The sequence below is a fragment of the Littorina saxatilis genome, linkage group LG13 (assembly GCF_037325665.1).
Source record: "Littorina saxatilis isolate snail1 linkage group LG13, US_GU_Lsax_2.0, whole genome shotgun sequence".
Taxonomy (NCBI): domain Eukaryota; kingdom Metazoa; phylum Mollusca; class Gastropoda; order Littorinimorpha; family Littorinidae; genus Littorina; species Littorina saxatilis.
The window spans coordinates 22,456,013-22,480,597 of NC_090257.1; the positions used below are offsets into that span (position 1 = coordinate 22,456,013).

At 43.6% G+C, this 24,585-nt stretch overlaps 1 protein-coding gene across 3 annotated transcripts in view; it reads left to right on the forward strand.

Annotated features, from left to right (window-relative positions):
- Positions 1 to 24,244, forward strand: part of LOC138983875 (fatty acid CoA ligase Acsl3-like) — a 37,449-nt gene extending 13,205 nt beyond the window's left edge. For 2 of the 3 annotated variants that reach the window (XM_070357204.1, XM_070357205.1), the window contains exons 3-18: positions 2,226 to 2,435; positions 2,726 to 2,903; positions 3,276 to 3,382; positions 4,802 to 4,943; positions 7,551 to 7,631; positions 8,997 to 9,066; positions 10,915 to 10,979; positions 12,261 to 12,325; positions 13,761 to 13,832; positions 14,825 to 14,964; positions 15,726 to 15,898; positions 18,597 to 18,671; positions 19,558 to 19,746; positions 20,227 to 20,321; positions 23,211 to 23,397; positions 23,896 to 24,244. In XM_070357204.1, the coding sequence (XP_070213305.1) occupies positions 2,226 to 2,435; positions 2,726 to 2,903; positions 3,276 to 3,382; positions 4,802 to 4,943; positions 7,551 to 7,631; positions 8,997 to 9,066; positions 10,915 to 10,979; positions 12,261 to 12,325; positions 13,761 to 13,832; positions 14,825 to 14,964; positions 15,726 to 15,898; positions 18,597 to 18,671; positions 19,558 to 19,746; positions 20,227 to 20,321; positions 23,211 to 23,397; positions 23,896 to 24,053 (2,007 nt within the window). In that variant the 3' untranslated portion in view covers positions 24,054 to 24,244. Of the gene's footprint in view, positions 1 to 1,056; positions 1,415 to 2,225; positions 2,436 to 2,725; positions 2,904 to 3,275; positions 3,383 to 4,801; positions 4,944 to 7,550; positions 7,632 to 8,996; positions 9,067 to 10,914; positions 10,980 to 12,260; positions 12,326 to 13,760; positions 13,833 to 14,824; positions 14,965 to 15,725; positions 15,899 to 18,596; positions 18,672 to 19,557; positions 19,747 to 20,226; positions 20,322 to 23,210; positions 23,398 to 23,895 lie in introns of those variants that run through there. The other variant, XM_070357207.1, reaches the window with a different exon arrangement.
- Positions 24,245 to 24,585: the final 341 nt, after the last annotated feature.

Genomic DNA, 24,585 nt, shown 5'->3' on the forward strand with positions numbered 1-24,585 from the left:
TATAGAACCATACTAAAACTTGTGACATGTGTGCAAGTGAGTTTTCCTTTGCGTATAATAATTATATGGTGGTACATATGTAGCTGAGATTTTTGTGTGTATAGGATCAGACTGATTAGAAAAGAGGGAGGGGTCGGCTTAAAAAGCCCTTATACTTGCATTTGAAAATAACATAAAATGTTTTAAAATATGACATTGAATTTAAAACTCGAAGAACTGGACGGGTGCAGACTTGCCTAGTCGATAAGACGCCTGCCTCCCACGCGGAAGTTTGCGAGTTCCAATCCCGGTCGCACCTGGTGGGTTAAGGGTGGGCTTACAGTTGAACTGTTTATTCTTGTTGACCAGCCTATTATAAGGCCTAAAAGAAAAATATGTCTGTTTCCGGTAACACCGCCGAAAAAAATAGGGTCGGTCGGTGTTTTTGTTTTTGTTAAACCTTTTTCTTACGTTTTGTTAACGTGGTTTTTTTTTCCCCGGCGTCATTGGCCGCCATGTTTTTTTCGCGTGACGACGGAAACGGGAGGTAAGTCTCATCGACCAATTACCTCCCTTTTTTTTTCTTTTTTTTTCCCTTTGGTGCGAAAAGCGAAAAAAAACCTTTAGGGTCGGCGCTTAAAAATAGGGTCGGTCGGGTTACCGGAAACAGACATATTTTTCTTTTTGGCCTGAGGAACCTTTGCTCAAACTGACTCTTTACGAAGAATTGTCTCACGACAGAATTGTTTTGTGTGTGGGTTTTTTTAGTAACTGGCAGAGGCCTGGCTTTTCACTAATTGCAATAATATATGATGCACTGACATATCTTGGATAAGATAGGGCTAATTAACATTTAGAGGATGTTGACCCTCACACATCCTGAGTGCTGCCCCAAAAGCGTGGGATGAGGGATTGTTGCTAGATTAGTAGTGTGCATGTACAATGCAAGTCTACATCCTGATCAGCTATTAATAATCTCATTGTGGTTGTCACATTTAAATCTTGCATTGATGGCAGGATTTTACAGACCTTGCAAACAGTCATAAGTCCGGCAGCAATATGGGATGTTTTGAGTTAAGATTAACTGAATCGATAGTGAATAATTCTAAATAATAAGTCTAAAATTAGTCCAGTAATTGTGACAAAGCTGCTGCAGTAACAATCTACGGAACAAAGAGCACTTTGTTGTGTAACAGGAAATGTTTGCCCAGTTACAAAACTGCCTGAAAAATAGACGAGGCTGCATTAATAGACTTCTCAGTGATGTTGATTGTCTGACATTGGCAGTCATAATTGTCACTCGCATGAAACCGTGGTTTTCCAGGATAGTGTTTTTTTGCTGTTCGTATGAGGAAGAAGTCAAGACAGTACTCTTGAGCTCTTGAGACAAGTGGATATTTATTGCGTGATAACTTCAGCCATGTGGAAACGAAGGGTCAGTAACAGTGTTGCAGAGTTTTCGTTAGACCGATGATGACTGGAAAATAATATATGTATGTCTAATATGGCACAGTCTCTGTGGTGGTGTGCACTCTGTAATTGTGCATTACAAATGATACTTCAAGCAATTATGTCTGTGTACTGTACAGGCTTGTGAATTCTCTTTGTGGCCATCTCTGGGTGTTTTAATGTCAGTGTAGGCAGGATAAAAACAATTTGTGCACACAAAAATCAGATTGTGTCAAAATGCTGATCATTTGTTGTGAGTGTATAGAGCAATGCATGCAGGGATGTTGCCTGAGGCTAATTGGACAATCTGGACAAAAATATATATATCAGTTCAAATGTCCTAGATACTAACAATTAGTTTGTGCTGTCAGAAGAGCTCCTACATTTCAAAACTATGGGACAGTTGAACAGCCAGGGGTCAGAGGACAGTTGAACAGCCAGGGGTCAGGTTACGAATGCGTTAGATCAAATATGCATGCATCAGTGGCTGAAGACCATCAAGGCCTGACAACAACATTCTGCACGATTTTGTTAGTTACATTGACAGAACAACTGTCTGCATGGTGCATACATACACTGGCTCGCTGCATGGGTGCTGCAGGAAATTCTCACACTCACACAGGCGCCCACAGATTAAACTTAACAGCAACTTACAGTTTTTGCTGAGTAACTGTGTGGCATAAAAATTTCAGTTTCTTCAAGGACTCAGATTAATCTGCTTTAGTGACATTGGGGGGAATTTTGGGGGAAACACTGACCACCACTCATTTTGACTCTATATTTTTTTTTCTTCTCAGGCCAAGTCAGTGACGGGCGACCCAGCGGGCCCATGGCGGTCAGTGGAGTCGATCGACAAGCTGACCACGACGCTGTTCCCAGAGTGCGCCACAGTGGACGACCTGTTTATACGCGCTGTGGAGCTGTACACAAACAGCAGGTGTCTGGGCACTCGCGAACTGCTGCGGGAGGAGGAGGAGCAACAGCCCAATGGTCGCATCTTCAAAAAGGTTGGTGTCTTATTTTAAAACTTGATACAGTGGAATCCCCCTTCTAAGACACACCCCACCCCACCCCCACCCCCACAAGAGATAACAGCAAAAGATAACAGACATGTTGAGAAAATGGATATTGACATGAGCCGGCATGAGTTGTAAAACTGGATTTCCAAGATGTTCAGAGATTACCATGAACTTATTGGATAGGTGGAGGGAGGGGGCGTGGATGGGGGGTAGAGGAGGAGGGGCTATTAGAAAGACAGTGCTAGCTGAACAGTTTGTTGACTGAAGCAATGTTTCAGGTTGTTCTTGGGGAGTATCTGTGGGAATCGTTTGAAGGTGTGTTCACGCGGATCAGCAACTTCGGCAGCGGCCTGCTTGCCACTGGTCAACGGCCACGCTCCAAGGTGGTCATCTTCGCCGAAACCCGCGCCGAATGGATGATAGCTGCTCAGGCCTGCTTCAAGTACAACTTTCCTTGTGAGTCTTGGTGTGTTTGAATGGGAGAGAGAGTGTGTGTGTGTGGTCATCTTCACCGAGACCCGCGCCGAATGGATGATTGCTGCTCAGGCCTGCTTCAAGTACAACTTTCCTTGTGAGTCTTGGTGTGTTTGAGTGGGAGAGAGAGAGAGAGTGTGTGTGTGGTCATCTTCACCGAGACCCGCGCCGAGTGGATGATTGCTGCTCAGGCCTGCTTCAAGTACAACTTTCCTTGTGAGTCTTGGTGTGGGGAAGTGGGACATAGAGAGAGAATGTGTGTGTATGCACGAGTTTGTGTGTGTTTCAGTGTGTGTGATTGTGTGTGTGTCTCTCTCTCTTTCTACTGTAACTGCACCTCTACCTCTGTTTCAGTGGTGACGCTGTACGCGACCCTAGGCCAGGAAGCCATCATCCACGGTGTGAATGAAACGCAGGTCACACACGTCATCACCAGCAGTGACCTTATCAGTAAATTTGACGTAAGTAACTGCCAACAGCAAGCACACTCTTCACGTTGAGCCAAGGTGTCATGAAGATTGAAATGAGGAGCGTCTTGTGAGTGTGAACGTCAGACATGAAAACAAAGCAAAAGTGTGTTTCTTTCTGTATCTAAAATAAAACAACACAAGAATGTTTCTTAATTGAACGCTTCATTTTTGACAAAACAAATTGTCAAAAATTAAACGTTCAATAAACCAACATTCTTGGGTTTTTTATTCTGGGTTTTGGAATGTTTTATCTGTTTTTGGATTTGTTTCCCCTGTCGCTGCTCATGTGTGTCTGTTTGATCCTATTGATGACGGGCGCAGTGGCGTGGTGGTAAGACGTCGGCCTCCTAATTAGGAGGTCGTGAGTTCGAATCCCGGTCGCTGCCGCCTGGTGGGTTAAGGATGGAGATTTTTCCGATCTCCCAGGTCAACTTATGTGCAGACCTGCTAGTGACTTAATCCCCTTCGTGTGTACACGCAAGCACAAGACCAAGTGCGCACGGAAAAGATCCTGTAATCTATGTCGGAGTTCGGTGGGTTATGGAAAACATGAAAATACCCAGCATGCCTACTCAACGAAAGCGGAGTGAAGCTGACTATGCTCTCAGAGTATAGTTTGGGGAACCCAAATGGGCAAACGAGCTCACGCGTAACCAGACAATTCTGGAACGCTGAAGAAGAAGAAGATCCTATTGAAATATGGTTAGTTATAGCCATCACTGACATCAAAAGTTTCTTCTTCAAGAGAATCTTCCAGGATTTGAAATTCTTTTTTCCGGTTGCGTTTTCATGACAAATTTAACTTCTTCATAAAACTAGAGCCTATGACTTCAGGGTGTGGTTGACAGAATGCCCTTTGTGACCCCTGTGTTGGTGTGTGTCCCGTGCGTGACTGCTTGGGAATTTTCGGGTGTTTTTTTAGTGCAGCTCTCAATTCTTAGTAAATGTGATGTATTTTGTGTCTGTAACCGCCCAACACTTCCTTGTTTTAAAAGGACAGTTACATTTTGAGTTGAGTCAGAGTCAATCATCGACTGTTTTGGGCGTGTTGGAGTAAGAGCCATAATGTTTGAGTGTTGCAGGGCGTGTTAGACAGAATGCCCGCAGTGACCCAATCATCTATTTTAGGGCATGTTGGACAGACCCAATGTTTGACTGTTGCAGGGCATGTTAGACAGAATGCCCACAGTGACCCAATCATCTGTTTTAGGGCGTGTTGGACAGACCCAATGTTTGACTGTTGCAGGGCGTGTTAGACAGAATGCCCACAGTGACCCAATCATCTGTTTTAGGGCGTGTTGGACAGACCCAATGTTTGACTGTTGCAGGGCGTGTTAGACAGAATGCCCACAGTGACCCAATCATCTGTTTTAGGGCGTGTTGGACAGACCCAATGTTTGACTGTTGCAGGGCGTGTTAGACAAAATGCCCACAGTGACCCACCTGGTGGCTATGACAAACGGAGGACGCAAACCCACATTGAAGAATCGCGGAGACGTCACGGTTCTGACCATGGAAGAGGTGGAACTAGAGGGCGCCAAGCCTGACAACAGTAGGTGTTTGTCTGTCTGCCTAGTTGTCTGTCTGTCTGTCTGTCTGTCAAGGTTCTGACCATGAAGGAGGGGGAACTAGAGGGCGCCAAGCCTGACAACAGTAGGTGTTTGTCTGTCTGTCTAGTTGTCTGTCTGTCTGTCTGTCTGTCTGTCAAGGTTCTGACCATGAAGGAGGTGGAACTAGAGGGCGCCAAGCCTGACAACAGTAGGTGTTTGTCTGTCTGTCTAGTTGTCTGTCTGTCTGTCTGTCTGTCTGTCAAGGTCCTGACCATGAAGGAGGTGGAACAAGAGGGCGCCACGCCTGACAACAGTAGGTGTTTGTCTGTCTGTCTAGTTGTCTGTCTGTGTGAGTGCACATGCATTTTTTGGAAAGCAGACCCTACGTCACAGACTCGCTTGCAGGAGGTACAAAAGAATGACTCACGAAAGAACGAAAAAACAAGAAAAGTTATGGTTGTTTATTTGATTAATTACCCAGCCACCGTTTCTATGTTAAATTCATTTCTATAGTCGTGGTAAAAAACTGCAAATACACACAAAAAATACACATATAAGTCACAAAATATAATGTCAATCCTTACAATAAATTAAACCCTGCAATAGAATACATAAACCACAATTCAACTAACGTTCACCTGAAAACAATGAAATAATCTACGACTTAAACATTTAATAACATACAAAATGGCCGACAACCCTTAATCCTAAACGCCAGTCTCCAAAATCGTCAAATAAAGAAACATACAACTGCGACAATCACAATCCCGTTTAGAAAACGTACACATGACTACAATTATCGAAAAGACATAAACGATACCTTCCTAAAACTGTTGAGCTTCAAAAGAGAAAAATAACAACACCTGCCAAAACTACTACTCACTAAACTATCGAAAACTGAGACAAACAAAACAGACAAACAAACAGACAAACATTAGAACACAACAAGTCTTAACTAACAAAAACAATATTTTACCTTTGCGCCATCAGGCAGGGACTGTTCCTCATGAACACACAATCCAAGGAAAACAGGAGTAAAAAAGCACAGCGGGTTCACTACTAAACAAAAAGCGACCTTCTTCCTTCAAACTCAGAGACGTACTAACGAAAAATAAACAGTTGATCCTCAACATCGACTTGATATGCTAAAGAGGCTAAACACCAAAAACTACTCAAAACTAACACTTAAACACACCCAAAACAACGCTGCAATAACAAGTTTGAAAACGTTAAGGCAAAAAGATATAGACAACATACCGAAATAAATACACCCCAAACTACGCCTGATACCTAATAACATGGACTGCACGGATTATGACAAGCCAAAACAGGGTCGCCTGTTCATGACTGCGGAAAATAGCAAGTCATAGCCGCTCAAACACGTGCTAACTACAACTATGCCATGTTGGTCAAAAATACAAGGTGAGTGTTAATCAAGCCTTGTGCCCTTCGTGCATCCAGAAAACATAAAATACGATGCTTCGTCGAGCACACGTCCGTCACGCAAATAGCACGTGGACGAAACCAAAACAACAGTTACACATAAAAAACTGCCGTGAGCAACGGCAGGCACAGTCTGTCTGTCTGTCTGTCTGTCAAGGTCCTGACCATGAAGGAGGTGGAACAAGAGGGCGCCAAGCCTGACAACAGTAGGTGTTTGTCTGTCGATCTGTCTGGCTGTCTGGCTGTCTGTCTGTCTGTCAAGGTTCTGACCATGAAGGAGGTGGAACTATAGGGCGCCATACCTGACAACAGTAGGTGTCGGTCTATTTATCTGTCTGTCCGTCTTTTTGGGAGGCTAAATGTCAAGGTACTTACAGTGGAGGAGGTAGAACAGTGAGTGCTTGTGTGTATGTCTGTTTGTGAGGTGTGTGTGTGTTTGTGTGTGTGTGTGTGAGAGAGTGTGTGTGTGTGTGTGTTTTTAGGGAAAGTGTATGTTCAATCAGAACTACAGTTTGGTGTCCTCTTAACTCATTGTCTCCCAGGTACGGATATATCCGTACCCACCCATATGGCTCTATCTGACCTGGTACGGATATATCCGTACACACAGTCATTTCAGTCGCTTCTTGTAACGTCGATATAACGCCTGCATTCCAGCGTGTTGATACACAGTTACTACACAGTTACTACAATTCTGAGTGACCTGCTGCAGCACAGCTGGTCTCGGCTAAAAAAAACTTGGTCAACATTTGTGGGGTAGAAAGTGCTAAGAAGGATTCTTTATAAGACCTGCCTGTTTGTAAACTAAGTTGTCCTGTACAGTACTGTATGGGAGGTTGAAAGAGAAAAAAACTGCAAGTCTTCAGACATCATACGACTCAGTAGTATTTATGTTTCTGTAAAATGGTTCAGTTTTGTCAGGTTTGAAATGCTCAAGAAAAGTGTTAGCAGTGGGGGCTGATGTTTGTGACTTTCGTTACGGTTGTCCTTAACTGAGCTCATCGTCGACTTTACCGAAAACTTAGTGCCAAAGCTTTGTGGAGCCGGTTTTGTGAAGTAGACTTCGCAAAGACGACTTCACCCAGTTAATGTGAGGCTTTTGTCTTGGTATGTCTGAGGAATGCAGAATGTGTCATCATAGCGTTGAAAATTATGTGTTGTTGCAGTTCGAACGCCAGTAACCAAGCCAAAACGTGAAGACATCGCAGTCATCATGTACACCAGCGGCTCTACTGGTCTGCCTAAAGGTAAGAACTGCTCCCTACCTCTTGCTTCTACGCCTCACATATAACCACATCATGTCCCAAATAGACACTAGTTCTGTGGACAGAAAAACCAAGTCAGCATAGCATTGCTTCTACTGGGGTACGTGTGGGCACTGGGAATAGGTGGGGAGTGTTTGGTGTGTTTGTGGAACTCGATCTTTGCCATGAATTTCTGGTATATTTTTTCGGCTTCTAGGGCGTACAGGACGCAGCGACGCACAGAAGTAGCACTTTTATCAGACAATCCAAATCTCTGCAATTTTGCGGATTACTGCGAAAACCACACAAACAAAACAAACAACGAAAAAAACTAAATACACATGTCAACTGTACATGTGCCTGTAACTAACATGTTTTATAGTTTAACCCAGGTGAGATGGACAAAATAGTGTTTTTCTTTACATGCACAATTCATCTTTTACCAGAGGGGGTTAAATTCATATTTACAAGGCCAAAATGCTTCAGTTTCTGGAGCGTTGCCACTGGACCCCGTCAGAGGACCTACAGGGCCTCCTGGACCCCCGGCGTGATTTATTTCCTTGAAGCTCATTCTTCCTTGAATGGATTGCCTGATAAATAGAAACACCCATTGTCTGCTGTGGATGGAAAATGAGTGGTTTATTTTTTTACAGCCATGCAACGTACAGCCATCTTAGCTGGCTCTGTTGTGAGTGCTAGAATTTGCAGCCATGGCATTGATGCTAATTGTCGTAAGAGGCGACTAACGGTTCTGTTTCTCCTTTTACCCTTGTTAAGTGTTTCTTGTATAGAATATAGTCAATGTTTGTAAAGATTTTAGTCAAGCAGTATGTAAGAAATGTTAAGTCCTTTGTACTGGAAACTTGCATTCTCCCAGTAAGGTCATATATTGTACTACGTTGCAAGCCCTGGAGCAATTTTTTGATTAGTGCTTTTGTGAACAAGAAACAATTAACAAGTGGCTCTATCCCATCTCCCCCTTTCCCCTATCCCATCTCCCCTCTTTCCCCGTCGCGATATAACCTTGAATGGTTGAAAACGACGTTAAACACCAAATAAAGAAAGAAAGATTGATGCTAATAATGATTTTTTTTCCCCAGGAATAATTTACAAAGTGTGAAATGTGTGCATAAGACTGCTGCATGCCATCATTAGGACAATTGTTAACGCATTTAATTAAAGAGTCGATGACTAACTTGAAGTAGACTGTATGAAAAAAAATGTAAAACAATTTTTAAGTGCCCTGTCTGAATGAGAAAGAGCTCTGAGCAGCTGTAAGTCAGCAGTGTAGTAAAAAAATTGCAGAGGCATTCCAGTAACAGATGGCTGTATCTGGTAATGTGGTGATGTGTGTGGCGTGTGTTCCAGGGGTGGTAATCAGCCATGGCAACCTGATGTGCGGCATGTCAGGACAGTGCGAGAGGATTCCACAGCTGGGGTGAGTGACTGACAGTACTGTCGACCTACTGTCTATGATACAGCAGTTATATTTTATGTCAGGAAAGTGTTAGAGGGTGAGTCACATGGTACTGACGTACTGTCTATGATACAGCAGTTATATTGTATGTCAGGAAAGTGTTAGAGGGTGAGTCACATGGTACTGACGTACTGTCTATGATACAGCAGTTATATTGTATGTCAGGAAAGTGTTAGAGGGTGAGTCACATAGTATTGACATACTGTCTGTGATACAGCAGTTATATTGTATGTCAGGAAAGTGTTAGAGAGTGAGTCGCATGGTATTGACGTACTGTCTTTTACAGTGGAACCCCCCCTCCAAAAATCTGACAAAATCAGGTCTTAACAAGTCGCGTAAGGCGAAAATACAATATTTAGTCAAGTAGCTGTCGAACTCACAGAATGAAACTGAACGCAATGCAACGCAGCAAGACCGTATACTCGTGGTCCACCGCTCACAGCATTGGCAGTGAAATTGACAAGAAGAGCGGGGTAGTGGTTACGCTATGCTGCATAGCACGCTTTTCTGTACCTCTGTTCGTTTTAACTTTCTGAGCGTGTTTTTAATCCAAACATATCATATCTATATATTTTTGGAATCAGGAACCGACAAGGAATAAGATGAAAGTGTTTTTAAATTGATTTCGAAAAAAAAATTTGATAATAATTTTTATATATTTAATTTTCAGAGCTTGTTTTTAATCCGAATATAACATATTTATATGTTTTTGGAATCAGCAAATGATGGAAAATAAGATAAACGTAAATTTGGATCGTTTTATAAATTTTTATTTTTTTTTACAATTTTCAGATTTTTAATGACCAAAGTCATTAATTAATTTTTAAGCCACCAAGCTGAAATGCAATACCGAACCCCGGGCTTCGTCGAAGAGTACTTGACCAAAATTTCAACCAATTTGGTTGAAAAATGAGGGCGTGACAGTGCCGCCTCAACTTTCACGAAAAGCCGGATATGACGTCATCAAAGACATTTATCAAAAAAATGAAAAAAACGTTCGGGGATTTCATACCCAGGAACTCTCATGTCAAATTTCATAAAGATCGGTCCAGTAGTTTAGTCTGAATCGCTCTACACACACACACACAGACACACAGACACACACACAGACACACGCACATACACCACGACCCTCGTTTCGATTCCCCCTCGATGTTAAAATATTTAGTCAAAACTTGACTAAATATAAAAAGGAGGGAGTCTTAAAATGGGAGAATAATTACAGAGGTTATGAATAGAAAGTCTCAGAAAACGTGGTCTTAAAAGGGACGAATTCTTAAATAGGGGCATCTTAAAAGGGGGGTTCCACTGTATATAAGTATAGCAGTTATTTTCATGGGTGGGATTCTTCCGGTATATGTCGGAAATCCGGATTTGATTATGGCCCTTTTTTTTTTCTTCTCTTTTTTGTCGTTGTTGGTTTGGTTGAGGTTCAGGATTCATGACATTTTTCAGTACCACCCATGTATATTGTATGTCAAGATATGGACAAAGAATTCCACACCTGGGGCGAGTCTGACAGGTCACATAGTGCCCTGTAGAATGCAGCTACTGTGTAGTCAGATGTTCCTTGCTCTCAAGTTTGTCTGTCAGGTCCTTTCTTTCTGTACGTCTGCCTGGACCGGACGTCTGTCGACTGTCTCTCTGTCCGCCGGTCAGTTTGCCATTCTAACTGTCTCAGTGGGTGGGTTTTTTCCCTCTTTTTCTCATGTCTGTCTCAATGCTCTTACATTTGTTTTGAACTGTCTGTCTTGAATTGGTATAAATCTGCAGCTCAAAGAATTTTGTTTCTTCTGTTTCATATGACAGGAAGCACCAAGATGACATTTACATCGGTTACCTGCCCCTGGCTCATGTTTTGGAACTGACAGCAGGTAGGCAGTGCTCCAAACGCCTGTGTTTTTCACTGCACTGGGTACTTTTGTTATCTTATAATATGCACGGTGTAATGACCTAGCTGGGTACTTTTGTTATCTTATGCTATGCACAGTGTAATGACTTACAACAGACGATTTTCGGAATTATAACTCTGTCGGATTTGTATGGGTTGTGAAACAGTGAATACTTTTGCTTTTAGTGAGTCAAACTTTCCCACGTGACAATATAATTATAGGCCTGTCACTAGCGATGGGGGTGTCTAAAACATATGAATAAGGAACACATGTAGAATTTAGCTTGCCTCACTAAAAGCAAGAGTATTCACAGTCTTTCACAACCATAGACCATTTATCCTGGACCGCCAACTAGCTCTCTCTCCGCTCTTTCTCTCTATTACGAGGTAGCGCCTCTCGCATTTAGGAACCTACACTTACATGGCCTTTCAGAAATCAGGGGGACGTCGTATCCGGTGTCGATTGTAAACATGGACGAAGTTGCCAAGGTAAGTTCTGAAAATGCTAAAATAAACTCAGCAAAAGTGCATATGGAACATGTTTTTCGATGAGTTTTGTTAAGTTTAGTTTGGAGTTTTGGAAAATCCAGTTCATTGTCACCTCCCATTGTCACAAATAACTGGAGCGTGCTTTCTTTTCACTGTCTTCGAATCGCTGGCCTTTCAAACCGGACGTGACGCGCCCCTGAAAGTCGAGAGTCGTAACCTCGAAGGGTCACGTGACGAGTTGGCGGTCCAGGCTATTTGGTCTATGTTCACAACCTATAAAAACCCGACAGTCCGAGTTATTTCCGGAGTTTGTCTATTAGTTTGCACCAATTGAGTTGCTCTGAGAGAAGAGAAGATTCAAGTAAAAAAAACACTCTGTATGTTATTGATTGTCTGGGGAGAGTGTATGAGGTACAGTGAAACCTGTCTTTAACAGCTACTGAAGGGGCTGACCAAAAGTTGTCGTTATACCTATAGACAGATGGTCGTCATAGAAAGGTGAATTATAGAGAGAGAGAAAAACCTTGACAGCTGGGATCCTTTGGGGTGGTTGTTTTGGACAGGTAGTTCTTTCCGAGAGGTGGTCGCCAGGGCAGGTTCAACTGTACTGTGTAATAAATTATACTTGGGGAACATAAATTTGAGCTCTACTGTATATTTGGGTTTTAATGTGTGTGAAAGGTCTCTTTAGAAAACCTTGATGGTTAGGTATGTCATGCTTGGTGATCATTCCCAATCTGTGTGGCCATTGAAATGATGCGCTTCGTGTTTTCAGAAATCTCCTGCCTGTCCCACGGAGTGCCCATCGGATACTCTTCACCCCACACACTGACCGATCAGGTAATTTCATCCTCCGAATTGTGCTTGTTCTCTCCTGTGTGTGTTACTGCATAGTAAACAAGAGAGAGGAGCCCAGGGCCGAGGTGCACCGAGACAAACTGTGTGCCAAATGGGGGGAACGCAGCCGCACAGTCGGATTGCTTGAAGTTGGATGGATGGATGGATGGATAAGATTTACAGTCCAGTGAGGTTACCCTCATGGAAATTCGGGCTGCTTTCTCCCCGGGGAAAGCGAGCTGCCATACATACGGCGCTACCCATATTTTTTTTTTCCTGCATGCGTTTATTCATGTTTCCTGAGACTTAACGCCGTGTGAGATGGAATTTTTTTTTTACTTTATTCCAAGTCCCACGGGTATTTGATGGACATTTTTATCTATGCCTATACAATTTTACCAGGAAAGACCCTTTTGTCAATCGTGGGATCTTTAACGTGCACACCCCAATGTAGTGTACACGAAGGGACCTCGGTTTTTCGTCTCATCCGAAAGACTAGCACTTGAACCCACCACCTAGGTTAGGAAAGGGGGGAGAAAATTGCGGCCTGACCCAGGCCTGAACACGCAACCTCTCGCTTCCGAGCGCAAGTGCGTTACCACTCGGCCACCCAGTTAAGATTTGTTGTAATTTAATTCAAGCAATCGGACCCCAAGGCTTGTTCACACCCAGTTGGGTGGCACCCAGTTTTGTTTCGTGCACCTCAGCTATCACAATACCTTAGCTTTTGTTTTGATAACTCAGCAGCAGTTTGCTGAGATATGTCAATAGCAGATTGTGGTTTGTAGACCTCAATTTCCATCTGCTCAGAGACAATGTGAATGCTTTTGTGCTCCAGACTCAACATTCATTACTTTTGAATCCAGTTTTTGCCCAGAGAAGATGACAGTCTTAGGTAATGGTTCTTCAACATTGCAGATCACAGTTTGTAAGACTGCACTGGGGCAAATTTGTAAAGAGTTTTTTTCAACCTGCAGTAAATATTTTCACATTAAACCTACAGTATTCCTGTGGTGACCTTTGCAGGCATGGGAATTGTCCGCCAAAAGGCAAATTTCCGCCAAATTTTTTTTTTGTTCCGCCGAAAAAGCAAAAGTGTCCGCCAAAAAAATAAATGGGGGAGGCAAAAATGGTTCTAAAAACTGAATTTAATGGCAAACTTGGAGCTTAGATGACACCAAATTGCACCATTTGGGTTCTTTGGAGAAAAAAATTCCGGGGGGGCATGCCCCCGAACTCCCCTAGCAGGGCTAGGCGCTTCGCGCCGTCGACTTTGCCATTACTTACAAATTTTCAGCCTTTTTTACTTTTTTCAATTCCCATGCCTGCGTTGGTGAGACCTGCATTCTTTTTCTCCAAATTTAGAGACAGTGTGGAATGATGTATGTGTATGTAATCCATTAGATGTGTGATGAAAGTGTTGGTGGTTGTGTTTCAGTCCACCAAGATCAAGAAGGGCACCCAGGGGGACATCACTGTGCTCAGACCAACCATGCTGGCTGCAGTGCCGGTAGGTCAATCCTTCATACAGTGGAACCCCCCTCAGACCTGTTTACCCTTACGATTTTGGCGTAATTTATTACGATTTTCTGCAAAAAATACGCCATTCCGCTATCCGTGTCAAAACTACGATTTTCATAAATAAAAAAAATGTAAAAAAAAGATTTTTTTTTTTAATTTTTTTTTTTTTATCAATTCACATGTTTGGTATTGTTTTTTTCAATGGCAAAATGGTGTGAAAAAGCACAGGACTGACCAGAGATCATGTCTGTCTGATGAGACGCTGGAGAGCCTTATTCTAGTGGTGAAGTCTCGCCCTCACTCATTCGGCAAGCGCAAGTACAGTAGAGAAGCGCTTGACACACTGAAAAAGGCCTACTACGAGCAAAAGAAAAAGAATCAGTGATGCATGTGCTTTTGATGTGATCTTCTTTGAAATTATGATGACTACAAAAACTGACTGATGTGTTTTGTTTGTGAATGATGGATATATGTGCATGATTGCGTTTCGCAGACACAGTTGTCATGTGTGTTGTAATTGGCGACGAATGCTGGATGATTACTATTTTTGTGCCTGGATTACTATTTTTGGGGCTGAGCATTACTCCAAAACACTTATGGGGGTAAACAGGTCTGCCCCCTTTTAAGACCTTCAATAATCTGAGAAAATCAGGTCTTAAAAAGGAAGGGGTCTTAAAATGGGGGTACATTTACAGAGGAAGTCTGGACAACTGACCCCAGCCCCGGATAAATCTGTGAGCATGTGTGTGTTTGTTTGTTTTTTGTGCACTGATTAAACTTTTAAGCTTTTGCTTTTGAAGCTGAAAGCAACACTCCTCATGGGTAAATCATTTCCCCTTCTTCTTTTACATCAGGGTTGAGGAAGAGTGACAATTTTTTTTAACTTGTGTGTTCTATAAGATTTGGCAAACCTTATTTCCTTCTTTTTTGACGATTTTCTATTCTCTGATGTCTGAATGGTGAACGCTGTGCTTTTTGCAGGTGATCATGGACCGTCTGTACAAGGGGGTGTGGGACAAGGTCAACTCGGGGGGCGTGGTGGGCAAGGCAGTCTTCCAGTTCTCCTACAACTACAAGCTGCGCCAGATAGAGAACGGCTATGACACTCCCCTACTGAACAAGTGAGTCATGGGGTGGCGATATGGCTTGATGGGGATGGTAGATGGAAAAGCGTTTAAGTTTGTTTGAAGGTAGCAGGCTCCTAACAACGCACCCACCCCCACCTAAACACCCGCCACCCCCACCTATGCACTCCCCACCCCCACCCAACCAGGGAGCCTGGCCGTCTGTTTCTCCTGGTCGCTCAGCTGGAAGAGCACTGGACTTGTGATCCACAGGTCACAGGGTTGAATCCAAGCTGGTACCGACACGCCAGGACTTTGCGTGCACTCATAGATAGTATCCATGCCCCACCCCTGTGTCACCACCACCTGTGGCACAAGACCTCAGATTAATCTGCCAGAAGTGCAGGTGGCTATTTCCACCTAAAAACAACACAACACAACACAACACATTCAACACATAGATAGTATCCATGCCCCACCCCTGTGTCACCACCACCTGTGGCACAAGACCTCAGATTAATCTGCCAGAAGTGCAGGTGGCTATTTCCACCTAAAAACAACACAACACAACACAACACATTCAACACAACACCACACCACACCACACCACACCACACCACACCACACCACACCACACCACACCACACCACACCACACCACACCACACTACACCAAACCACACCACACCACACCACACCACACACACCTGACTCATTGCTGCTAGCTTTGTACTGAGCGGAAGCAGCCTGAATTTCTCAGCAATAAGACAATAACTAAATGAAAACGAAAACTAATTTGGGCCTTTTTCTTTTGCGCAGGGTGATCTTCAAGAAGGTGGCGCAGGCGCTGGGCGGGAACATCCGCGTGATGCTGTGTGGCGGTGCCCCGTTATCAGGGGCGACCCAGCGCTTCATGGCCGTCTGTTTCTCCGCTCCTGTGCTGCAGGGCTACGGGCTGACCGAGACCTGTGGGGCCGGCACTGTGGCAGAGGGTTAGTGGCATCAGATTGCTCAATACAGTGGAGCCCCCCTTTTCAGACCTCCAAAAATCTGAGACAATCAGGTCTTAAAGGTCCTTGTCTACATTTTTATACCGAAATTGCCATTTGACCATTAAAATGCAGAGTCTATTATCTACAAATATCAACAATACACCCCCTTTCGATCAGGAAAGACGAAGCCAGTGTAGCCGTTTGAAAATTCATTGTAGTATTCCAGCGTAGTACTCATAGTAGGATATCCTTATGTGGAAAATGCCAAGCGCAAAACTCCTCTCAAATCCCGTGCATTTTGTGCGTTTAAAAAAAAGCGTGGACAGCGCTCCAGTGTCAAACTGTTGCTGCACTTGTTTGGGCGTGGCTATAAGCACAGCGACATGAATTTGATCGCTCAGTATTTTTAGGCAAAGCACATGTTCTCAGCAAACAGAAAACAAAATATTGGAAGCGTGAGTCACGCTACCCAAAAATAAAATCTTTTTTTACATATTTTTTTTTCTATAACTTTTTTCCCCATGGTTCATTCAATGATTCATCATTTGACATAATTTTGTATCGAAATCTAACCATAAGATTATTGAAAAAAAGCAAAAATGTAGACGACCACCTTTAAGAAGGAGGGAGTCTTATAATGGGGGTAAATTGACAGAGGTTATAAACAAAAAATGTGAAAAAGCAAGGTCTTAAAAAGGAGGGAGTCTTGAATTGGGGGGTCTCAAAGGGGGGGGTTGGGGGGGGGGGGGGGTCCACTGTAGATGATGTTCCATGATAACTATGTTGGAGTTTGTGTTGGCTTAGGAAGAGTTACTCCCCTTCAAAACAGTGAGCCAAACAATCGGGGCTGATAGGCGAACTCAAGCAATCTTCTGTTACTGTCGTGAGCTGTGCCATGACCACCAATGAGTTATGTTACACGTTATGCTTATGGTTCCTCCATTTCTGTGCATTATTTGATGAGCCATAAACCATTGACAAAGTGACCTCAAGTTACTCTCTAATAAAATGCCATACTGATTGGTACTGCTGCTGACAAGGTCAGTATTTGCATTGTAGATTACTCCAAGGTCATAATCCTGAACTCAGGTCAAAATGAGTTCGGCTCATTCTCTCCCTGACAGGATGCCTTGAGTTTCCTTGTCTGGCAAGGAAACCGATTTGTTTACATATTTAGAGCTTTTTGTAATGTATTATTGATATAAGCAGATTCGCGATCGTCGATAATGATTTTTCATGGTGTTTTGTAATTTTTAAATTACAAAGGAATTGATATGTAAGACAGTTTCAAGCGAGCTATTTTTTGTGGCTGTATTTACTGTGCAAACAACTCTAAATATGGCAAAAGTGTCACGTGATAATCAACCGTTTGGTTTCGGCGCTCACTGGAGCAGACGATTTTTTCTGTAACCAGTTGACAGTGATGAAACCATATATTACGGTCTCCTTCTGGCAGCAGTCATAAAATTTCTACTTGTTTTGACCTTAAAACGATGTCTTTATCATAACTGTGAAGAACAGAACGGAGATCACTGTCAAAGTCGGCCAATCTGCAATAATTTTCGTCTCGCGAACACTGATCTCAAATTTATATCAGTGCTCGCGAAAAACATATGGGAGATAACTCTGTATTCTTGTTTTGATAGATTCGCGTAGGACTGTAGCGTCCGGTCAGAGAGACAACTGGCAATAGCCGTGGAGCGATGCTTATCAGAATGCAAGGTCATAGCATGAATTTGACTTTTCAGTAAAGCTGCGTTGGAAACACACCCCCCCCCCCAGAAATCTGAGAAATTAGGTATGAAAAGAGGAGTCTTAAAATAATTGTAAATTGACTGACTCTATAATGAGAACATGTCAGAAAACCAGGTCTTGAAATAAACTTAGCAAAACAATTATTGCAACACATTTCACACCCCAATGAAAGCATTAATTCCTGTGTCATTTCATTCAAACTTTCTATGCCATTTGAGGCCGTCCACTTGACTACCTGGCAAACCTTTCTAATCAAAGATTTTTTTAACAGGGATCATGAAATTTGTTGCAATAGTTTTATTGAGTCACTTGAGAAAAAGTGACTCTATGTAATCGGTCAGTGTTAGTCTGTCCGGCCGGCCGGCCGTCCGTAGACACCACCTTAACGTTGGACTTTTCTCGGAAACTATCAAAGCGATCGGGCTCATATTTTGTTTAGTCGTGACCTCCAATGACCTCTACACTTTAACGATGGTTTCGTTGACCTTTGACCTTTTTCAAGGTCACAGGTCAGCGTCAAAGGAAAAATTAGACATTTTATATCTTTGACAAAGTTCATCGGATGTGATTGAAACTTTGTAGGATTATTCTTTACATCAAAGTATTTACATCTGTAGCCTTTTACGAACGTTATCAGAAAAACAAGGGAGATAACTAGCCTTTTCTGTTCGGCAACACACAACTTAACGTTGGGCTTTTCTCGGAAACTATAAAAGTGACCGGGCTCAAATTTTATGTGAACGTGACTCATTGTGTTGTGAATAGCAATTTCTTCCTGTCCATCTGATGCCTCATATAATATTCAGAACTGCGAAAGTGACTCGATCGAGCGTTTGCTCTTCTTGTTGTTAAGTTTACAGGATGTCTTACTCTTAAATGGGGTGGGGGGGGTGTCTTAAACGGGTGGTTCTACTGTATTAATGCTGGTTGATGTTGGTTACAGCGGCAGACCTGAGCCTGGGTCGAGTGGGTCAGCCCATCACCTGCAGCGAGTTCCGACTGAGAGACTGGCCGGAAGGTCAGTTCATGTGGCATTGCCCTTCCTTAGTGAAATATAGTATTCCACAAGTGAGCTACATATAGAAAATGAAATACATGTATGAATAATTTGTTAGAAAATAACAAAGTCCATTATTAGCACATTTCTAGCACAGAATAAAATCACAAATTTATGAGTAATTCATAATTACTTCACGCTTTACTTTTTTACTGTGCAATACCTGCTCAGTGACTTAACACTTTCTACCCCACCTATGTTGACCAATTTCTTTTAGCCGAGACCAGCTGTGCTGCAGTAGGTCACTCAGAATTGTAGAAACTGTGTATCAACACACTGGAATGCAGGCGTTAGATCGACGTTACAGGAAGCGACTGAAGCTAACAGTCTGAGCGAATATATCCGTACCTGGTCAGATAGAGCCAAATGAGTGGGTACGGATATATCCGTACCTGGGAGACAGTGACTTAAATACTCTACCCTTGTGACGAGATCCTGATGGGTGATGGAAACATCACACAGGGCTACTACACGCTGTATAATTACTACATGCTTTACTTGTTCACTGTGCACTACAGGTGGCTACCTGTCCTCTGACCATCCCTACCCCCGTGGCGAGATCCTGATCGGTGGGGGCAATATCGCCCAGGGTTACTACATGCTTTACTGTTTCACAGTGTACTTCAGGTCCCTTGGCGAGATCCTGATTGGCAGGGGCAACATCACATAAGGCTACTACATGCTGTACTACAAGCTTATGCTTTACTGTTTCACTGTACACTACAGGTGGCTACCTGTCCTCTGACCATCCCTACTCCCGTGGCGAGATCCTGATCGGAGGGGGCAACATCGCCCAGGGTTACTACACGCTTTACTACATGCTATACTTGTTCACTGTACACTACAGGTGGCTACCTGTCCTCTGACCATCCCTACCCCCGTGGCGAGATCCTGATCGGTGGGGGCAACATCGCCCAGGGTTACTACATGCTGGAGCAGCAGACCAAGGAGGATTTCATCACCATCGAAGGCGTGCGCTACTTCTGTTCCGGCGACGTCGGCCAGTTTGAGCAGGACGGGGTGCTCAAGGTCATTGGTGAGAAAACGTCAAATAGTTGATTTGTATGCGTTGTGAAAGACTGAATACTCTTGCTTTTGTTGAGGCAAACTTTCCCATGCCACATTATAGACCAGTCACTAGTGAGGGGTGTTGTATGGCAAAGTTACAAGGGAAAGCTTTTGCATGTGTTACTGTGTTGAAATAACTGGGTGTAGAATATGAAGATAGTACAGTCCGTCAGATTTGCCCTTGAGCCTCAAATTAACTGGTAGATTGTCGACTATGCGACGTGTACTTTGCGAAACTGGCCGTACAAAGCTTTGACACTGAGTTTTTGGTGAAAAGACTTTGCGAACTCTTTGCGAACTCTTTGCAAAATCAACTTGGGTCTCTTAGTTGTGAGGGTCATGTTTCTTTCTCTTTGTCCTTCCTTTATTTTCCAGCATAGTTTTGCAGTGTGTTCCTGTTTGTCATGCACCTTCAGCTTTCAGTTTGCGATTGATGTGTGCATTTCAGATCGCAAGAAGGACCTGGTGAAGCTCCAGATGGGGGAGTACGTGTCCCTCGGCAAGGTGGAGACCGCCATCAAGATGTGCCCGCTGGTCGACCAGGTCAGTTCTCTCAGTCAACTTTGTGCAGATTCTCCTCGGTGTCAGAACACCCCCGTGTGTACACATGCGCACGAGAAAGATCCCAAGTTTACAGAGAAAGTCTCAGGGCTTGGAACACACGAAGACACGCATGCATCATCTCTCGTCTCTGATTATCATGATCGTATCTCGATACTTTCACGAGACAAACCTAATGCTGGCATGTCAAAGAAGACAGCCACAGCGGGCTTGTTCCAGTCCGAGTATCACACCATATCTTCAGCGTATTACCTATGCCTGTCCCAATAGAGGCCAACTGGTCAAAGAGGACGTTAAACCCCAATAGTTAGTCAGTCAGACCAGGTCAGGGCTAGTTCCACACTTAGTCCCTCGCAGCACTAGATTGACAACAGTATATTTAGAATATTTACGTTCCTTTTGTTTCTCAGCTGCGCAAGCAAGATGGGGAACAAAATATTTGGGTGTGAGGGTTCTCTGTGTTTGTGTGCTCTGACATGATGTGAAGAAATTGAGGCCCCCTGCGGGTTAGGGGGAAGAATTTACCCGATGCTCCCCAGCATGTCGTAAGAGGTGACTAACGGATTCTGTTTCTCCTTTTACCCGTGTTAAGTGTTTCTTGTATAGAATATAGTCAATGTTTGTAAAGATTTTAGTCAAGCAGTATGTAAGAAATGTTCCTTTGTACTAGAAACTTGCATTTTCCCAGTAAGGTAATATATTATCCTACGTTGCAAGCCCCTGGAGCAAATTTTTGATTAGTGCTTTTGTGAACAAGAAACAATTGACAAGTGGCTCTATCCCATCTCCCCCCCCCCCCCCCCCCCTTTCCCTGTCGCGATATAACCTTCGTGGTTGAAAACTACGTTAAACACCAAATAAAGAAAGAAAGAAGAAATTGAGTGTTGCAGCTACAGTCGAACCCCCCTTTGGAGACCTCAAACATTTTCAACAAAATCAGGTCCAAAAGAGGAGGGAGTCTTAACCCCTTCACTGCCACAGTATAACAGCATTTTGGTATTGCTGTGCGCCAGGGCAAAATTTCGCTTTCTTCGGTAGGTTCACTAATCTGTTCACTGCTCGATCATTTATTGAGATATCTCTTAGATCTTTGGCATGTGTTTTGCTTATACCCTTGGCTATTATAGGGTGACATGATCATTGGACTTTGTTTTTGATTGTTATAGTAAAAATTGATATTATGACCATTTTTTCAAAAATTACAGTTTCCGGACTTACACACACACATTGCAGCACATAAAACCACACAAAACACTGCTAAAACTGGTGTCAAACATCAGGTACTCACATTACAGCCCATAAAAGTATTCTTCTGTGTGGTAATCCATAAATCACTTCTTGTAGAGCTTCCAGAACACTGTATCGCTTGAAAACAGGTCTACGAGTTGAGGTACGACTTTCGGCCGCCATTGTGAATATTAGATCGGTTCTATGTCTAGGCACAGTGGTGAGTTGTCCACACGTGGTAGTAGCTTATCCAAACGGTCTATGGGAAAGAACTGTGTTTAGAACCCTTACAAGTACTTGGACAGTGGTTACCTCCCATTTTGTTTTCAGAAATGTCCTGAAATGTTGTTGACACAAATCCCACGTACGAGATACGGTTATGGGCGTACGACAAACCAAAAATGACCACGTATTACATACGGGGTGGGCAGTGAAGGGTTGCTTTTTTCAATAATCTTATGGTTAGATTTCGCTAAAAAGTTATGTCAGATGATGAATAAACCATGGGGAAAAAAGTTATAGAAAAAAAAAAATATGTAAAAAAAGATTTTATTTTTGGGTAGCGTGACTCACGCTTCCAATATTTTGTTTTCTGTTTGCTGAGAACATGTGCTTTGCCTAAAAATACTGACCAATCAAATTCATGTCACTATGCTTATAGCCACGCCCAAACAAGTGCAGCAACAGTTTGACACTGGAGCGCTGTCCACGCTTTTTTTTTAAACGCACAAAATGCACGGGATTTGAGAGGAGTTTTGCGCTTGGCATTTTCCAAATAAGGATATCCTACTATGAGTACTACGCTGGAATACTACAATGAATTTTCAAACGGCTACACTGGCTTCGTCTTTCCTGATCGAAAGGGGGTGTATTGTTGATATTTGTAGATAATAGACTCTGCATGTTAATGGTCAAATGGCGATTTCGGTATAAAAATGTAGACAAGGACCTTTAAAATGAAGGTAGATTTACAGAGGTCATGAACAGAAAATGTGAAAAAGCAAGCTTTCATGGGGGAAGTCTTTAATTGGGGGGTCCTACAAGGGTGGTCTTACTGTAGTCATATGGGGGCCGGGTAGCTGACAGGTGCTAGAGCACTAGACTTGTGATCCTTGGATCACAGGTTTGAATCCAGGCAGAGACGGACAATGGTCAACTTTATGTGCAGACTCAGAGACGGTATCCATGCTCCATCCCGTGTCACCACAGTGGCACGTAAAAGACCTCGGTCATTCTGCCATAAGTGCAGGTGGCTGATTACACCTAAACACGCATACACCCATGTGTCTCATCTAAAGTAAAGGTAACACCCGGGAAATGCCCCTAATGAATGAACCGTGAGGGTGTAAAACAACATTATCATGTAGTAATATGTATACTACATTGGGTGTGCACGTTAAAGATCCCACGATTGACAAAAGGGTCTTTCCTGGCAAAATTGCTTAGGCACAATTAATAATTGTCTACCATACCCGTGTGACTTGGAATAAGGCCGTGAAAGGTAAATATGCGCCGACATGGCTGCAATCTACTGGCCGTATAAAATTTCATCTCACACGGCATCACTGCACAGCGCCTAGAACTGTACCCACGGAATATGCGCGATATAAGCCTCATTGATTGATTGAATATTTGTGTGTGCAGGTGTGTGTGTGTGCGGACAGCACTCAGAACTTCACGGTGTGCCTGATGGTGCCCAACGAGAAGCAGCTCAGGGAGCTGATGAAGAAGGCTGGTAACGGCGACATCCCTGACGACTTCGAGGCGCTGTGCAAACACCGCACTACTGTGCAGGCCGTCACCAAGGCTGTGACAGAGCACGCCATCAAATGTGAGTCCTGTGTGTGCTAGTCACTGCTCTGTGAACTTCTTTTTGTTCGTCGGATGGGAACGCCTGTCTCTTCGATGGAGTAGTTTGCCGCAAATCCTCCAGACTGACGTATAGTTTTTTGGCCATGGGGGTGGGGTCTGGCCTGCTCCTCTTTCTGAGCGCCTCGTAGAGTGGGCAGGACTGCAATAGATGTGCTGTTGTCTGGCTGCCAGTCTTGCAGGGGGGCTGCTCTGTATGGCATATGCAGAGTTTTGAGTACTTGTGATGTTTCAGGCGGTTGTGTCCTGGGTCTGTGATCTGACAGGATTGAATGGGCGAAATGCATGTGGGTGCTTTTTGACTCACCGGAGTAATCGGTGAGACTTAGTAATGACCGGTGTCCGTCTGTATGGACGGACGGCCATGATATTGTGACAAGAAGTTTTACGGATTGGTTACTTGGTAGGTTAGTCGGCGCTGTAAAACAACTGATGATGCTTAATGTGTTGTTACTTTCAGCCAAACTGGAGAGGTTTGAGATCCCACAGAAGTTCTCCCTGTGTCTTGAGCCCTGGACGCCTGACACGGGTCTCGTCACGGACGCCTTCAAACTCAAACGCAAAAACATGGACAAGCACTTCAGCAAAGAGATTGCCGCCATGTACTCGAAGTCCTAGGACCAGATCTGAACTCTGAACTCTGAACTCGGCCTTGTGGGAGAGGGAGTTTAAGGCCCACTCCGCCTCATGAAAACAGTGCGCCTCACTGTCTCACATCTGGCAAGTTTTTTTTTACATGAAATAAGACCATCCCTCCACTTGGTCACATACCAAAAATTAACAGCCTGGGTGCTCTCTGTGCAGTGTTATTGCGTATAAGGCACCAGAGAATTAATTCCAACATACCACTGCAAGCAACAATACCACTGCTAGTCTTTCGGATGAGACGAATAATAGGCCGTGAAAAGTAGGATATGCGCCGAAATGGCTGCGATCTGCTGGTCGATGTGAATGCGTGAGTCCGAGTCTGGAGGTACACGCGCGATATAAGACTTCATATAACAAGCAGTCAGGATGTTGATTGTTGGAACGTGACCAAGTACAGGGATGGTCTTGTCCCAAGTAAAAACCTGGCCAGATCGGAGACAGTCAGTGTTTTCATGAGGTGGAGTGGTTTTTTAACCAAGCCTGGGTGCTTATTCCTTGCCGA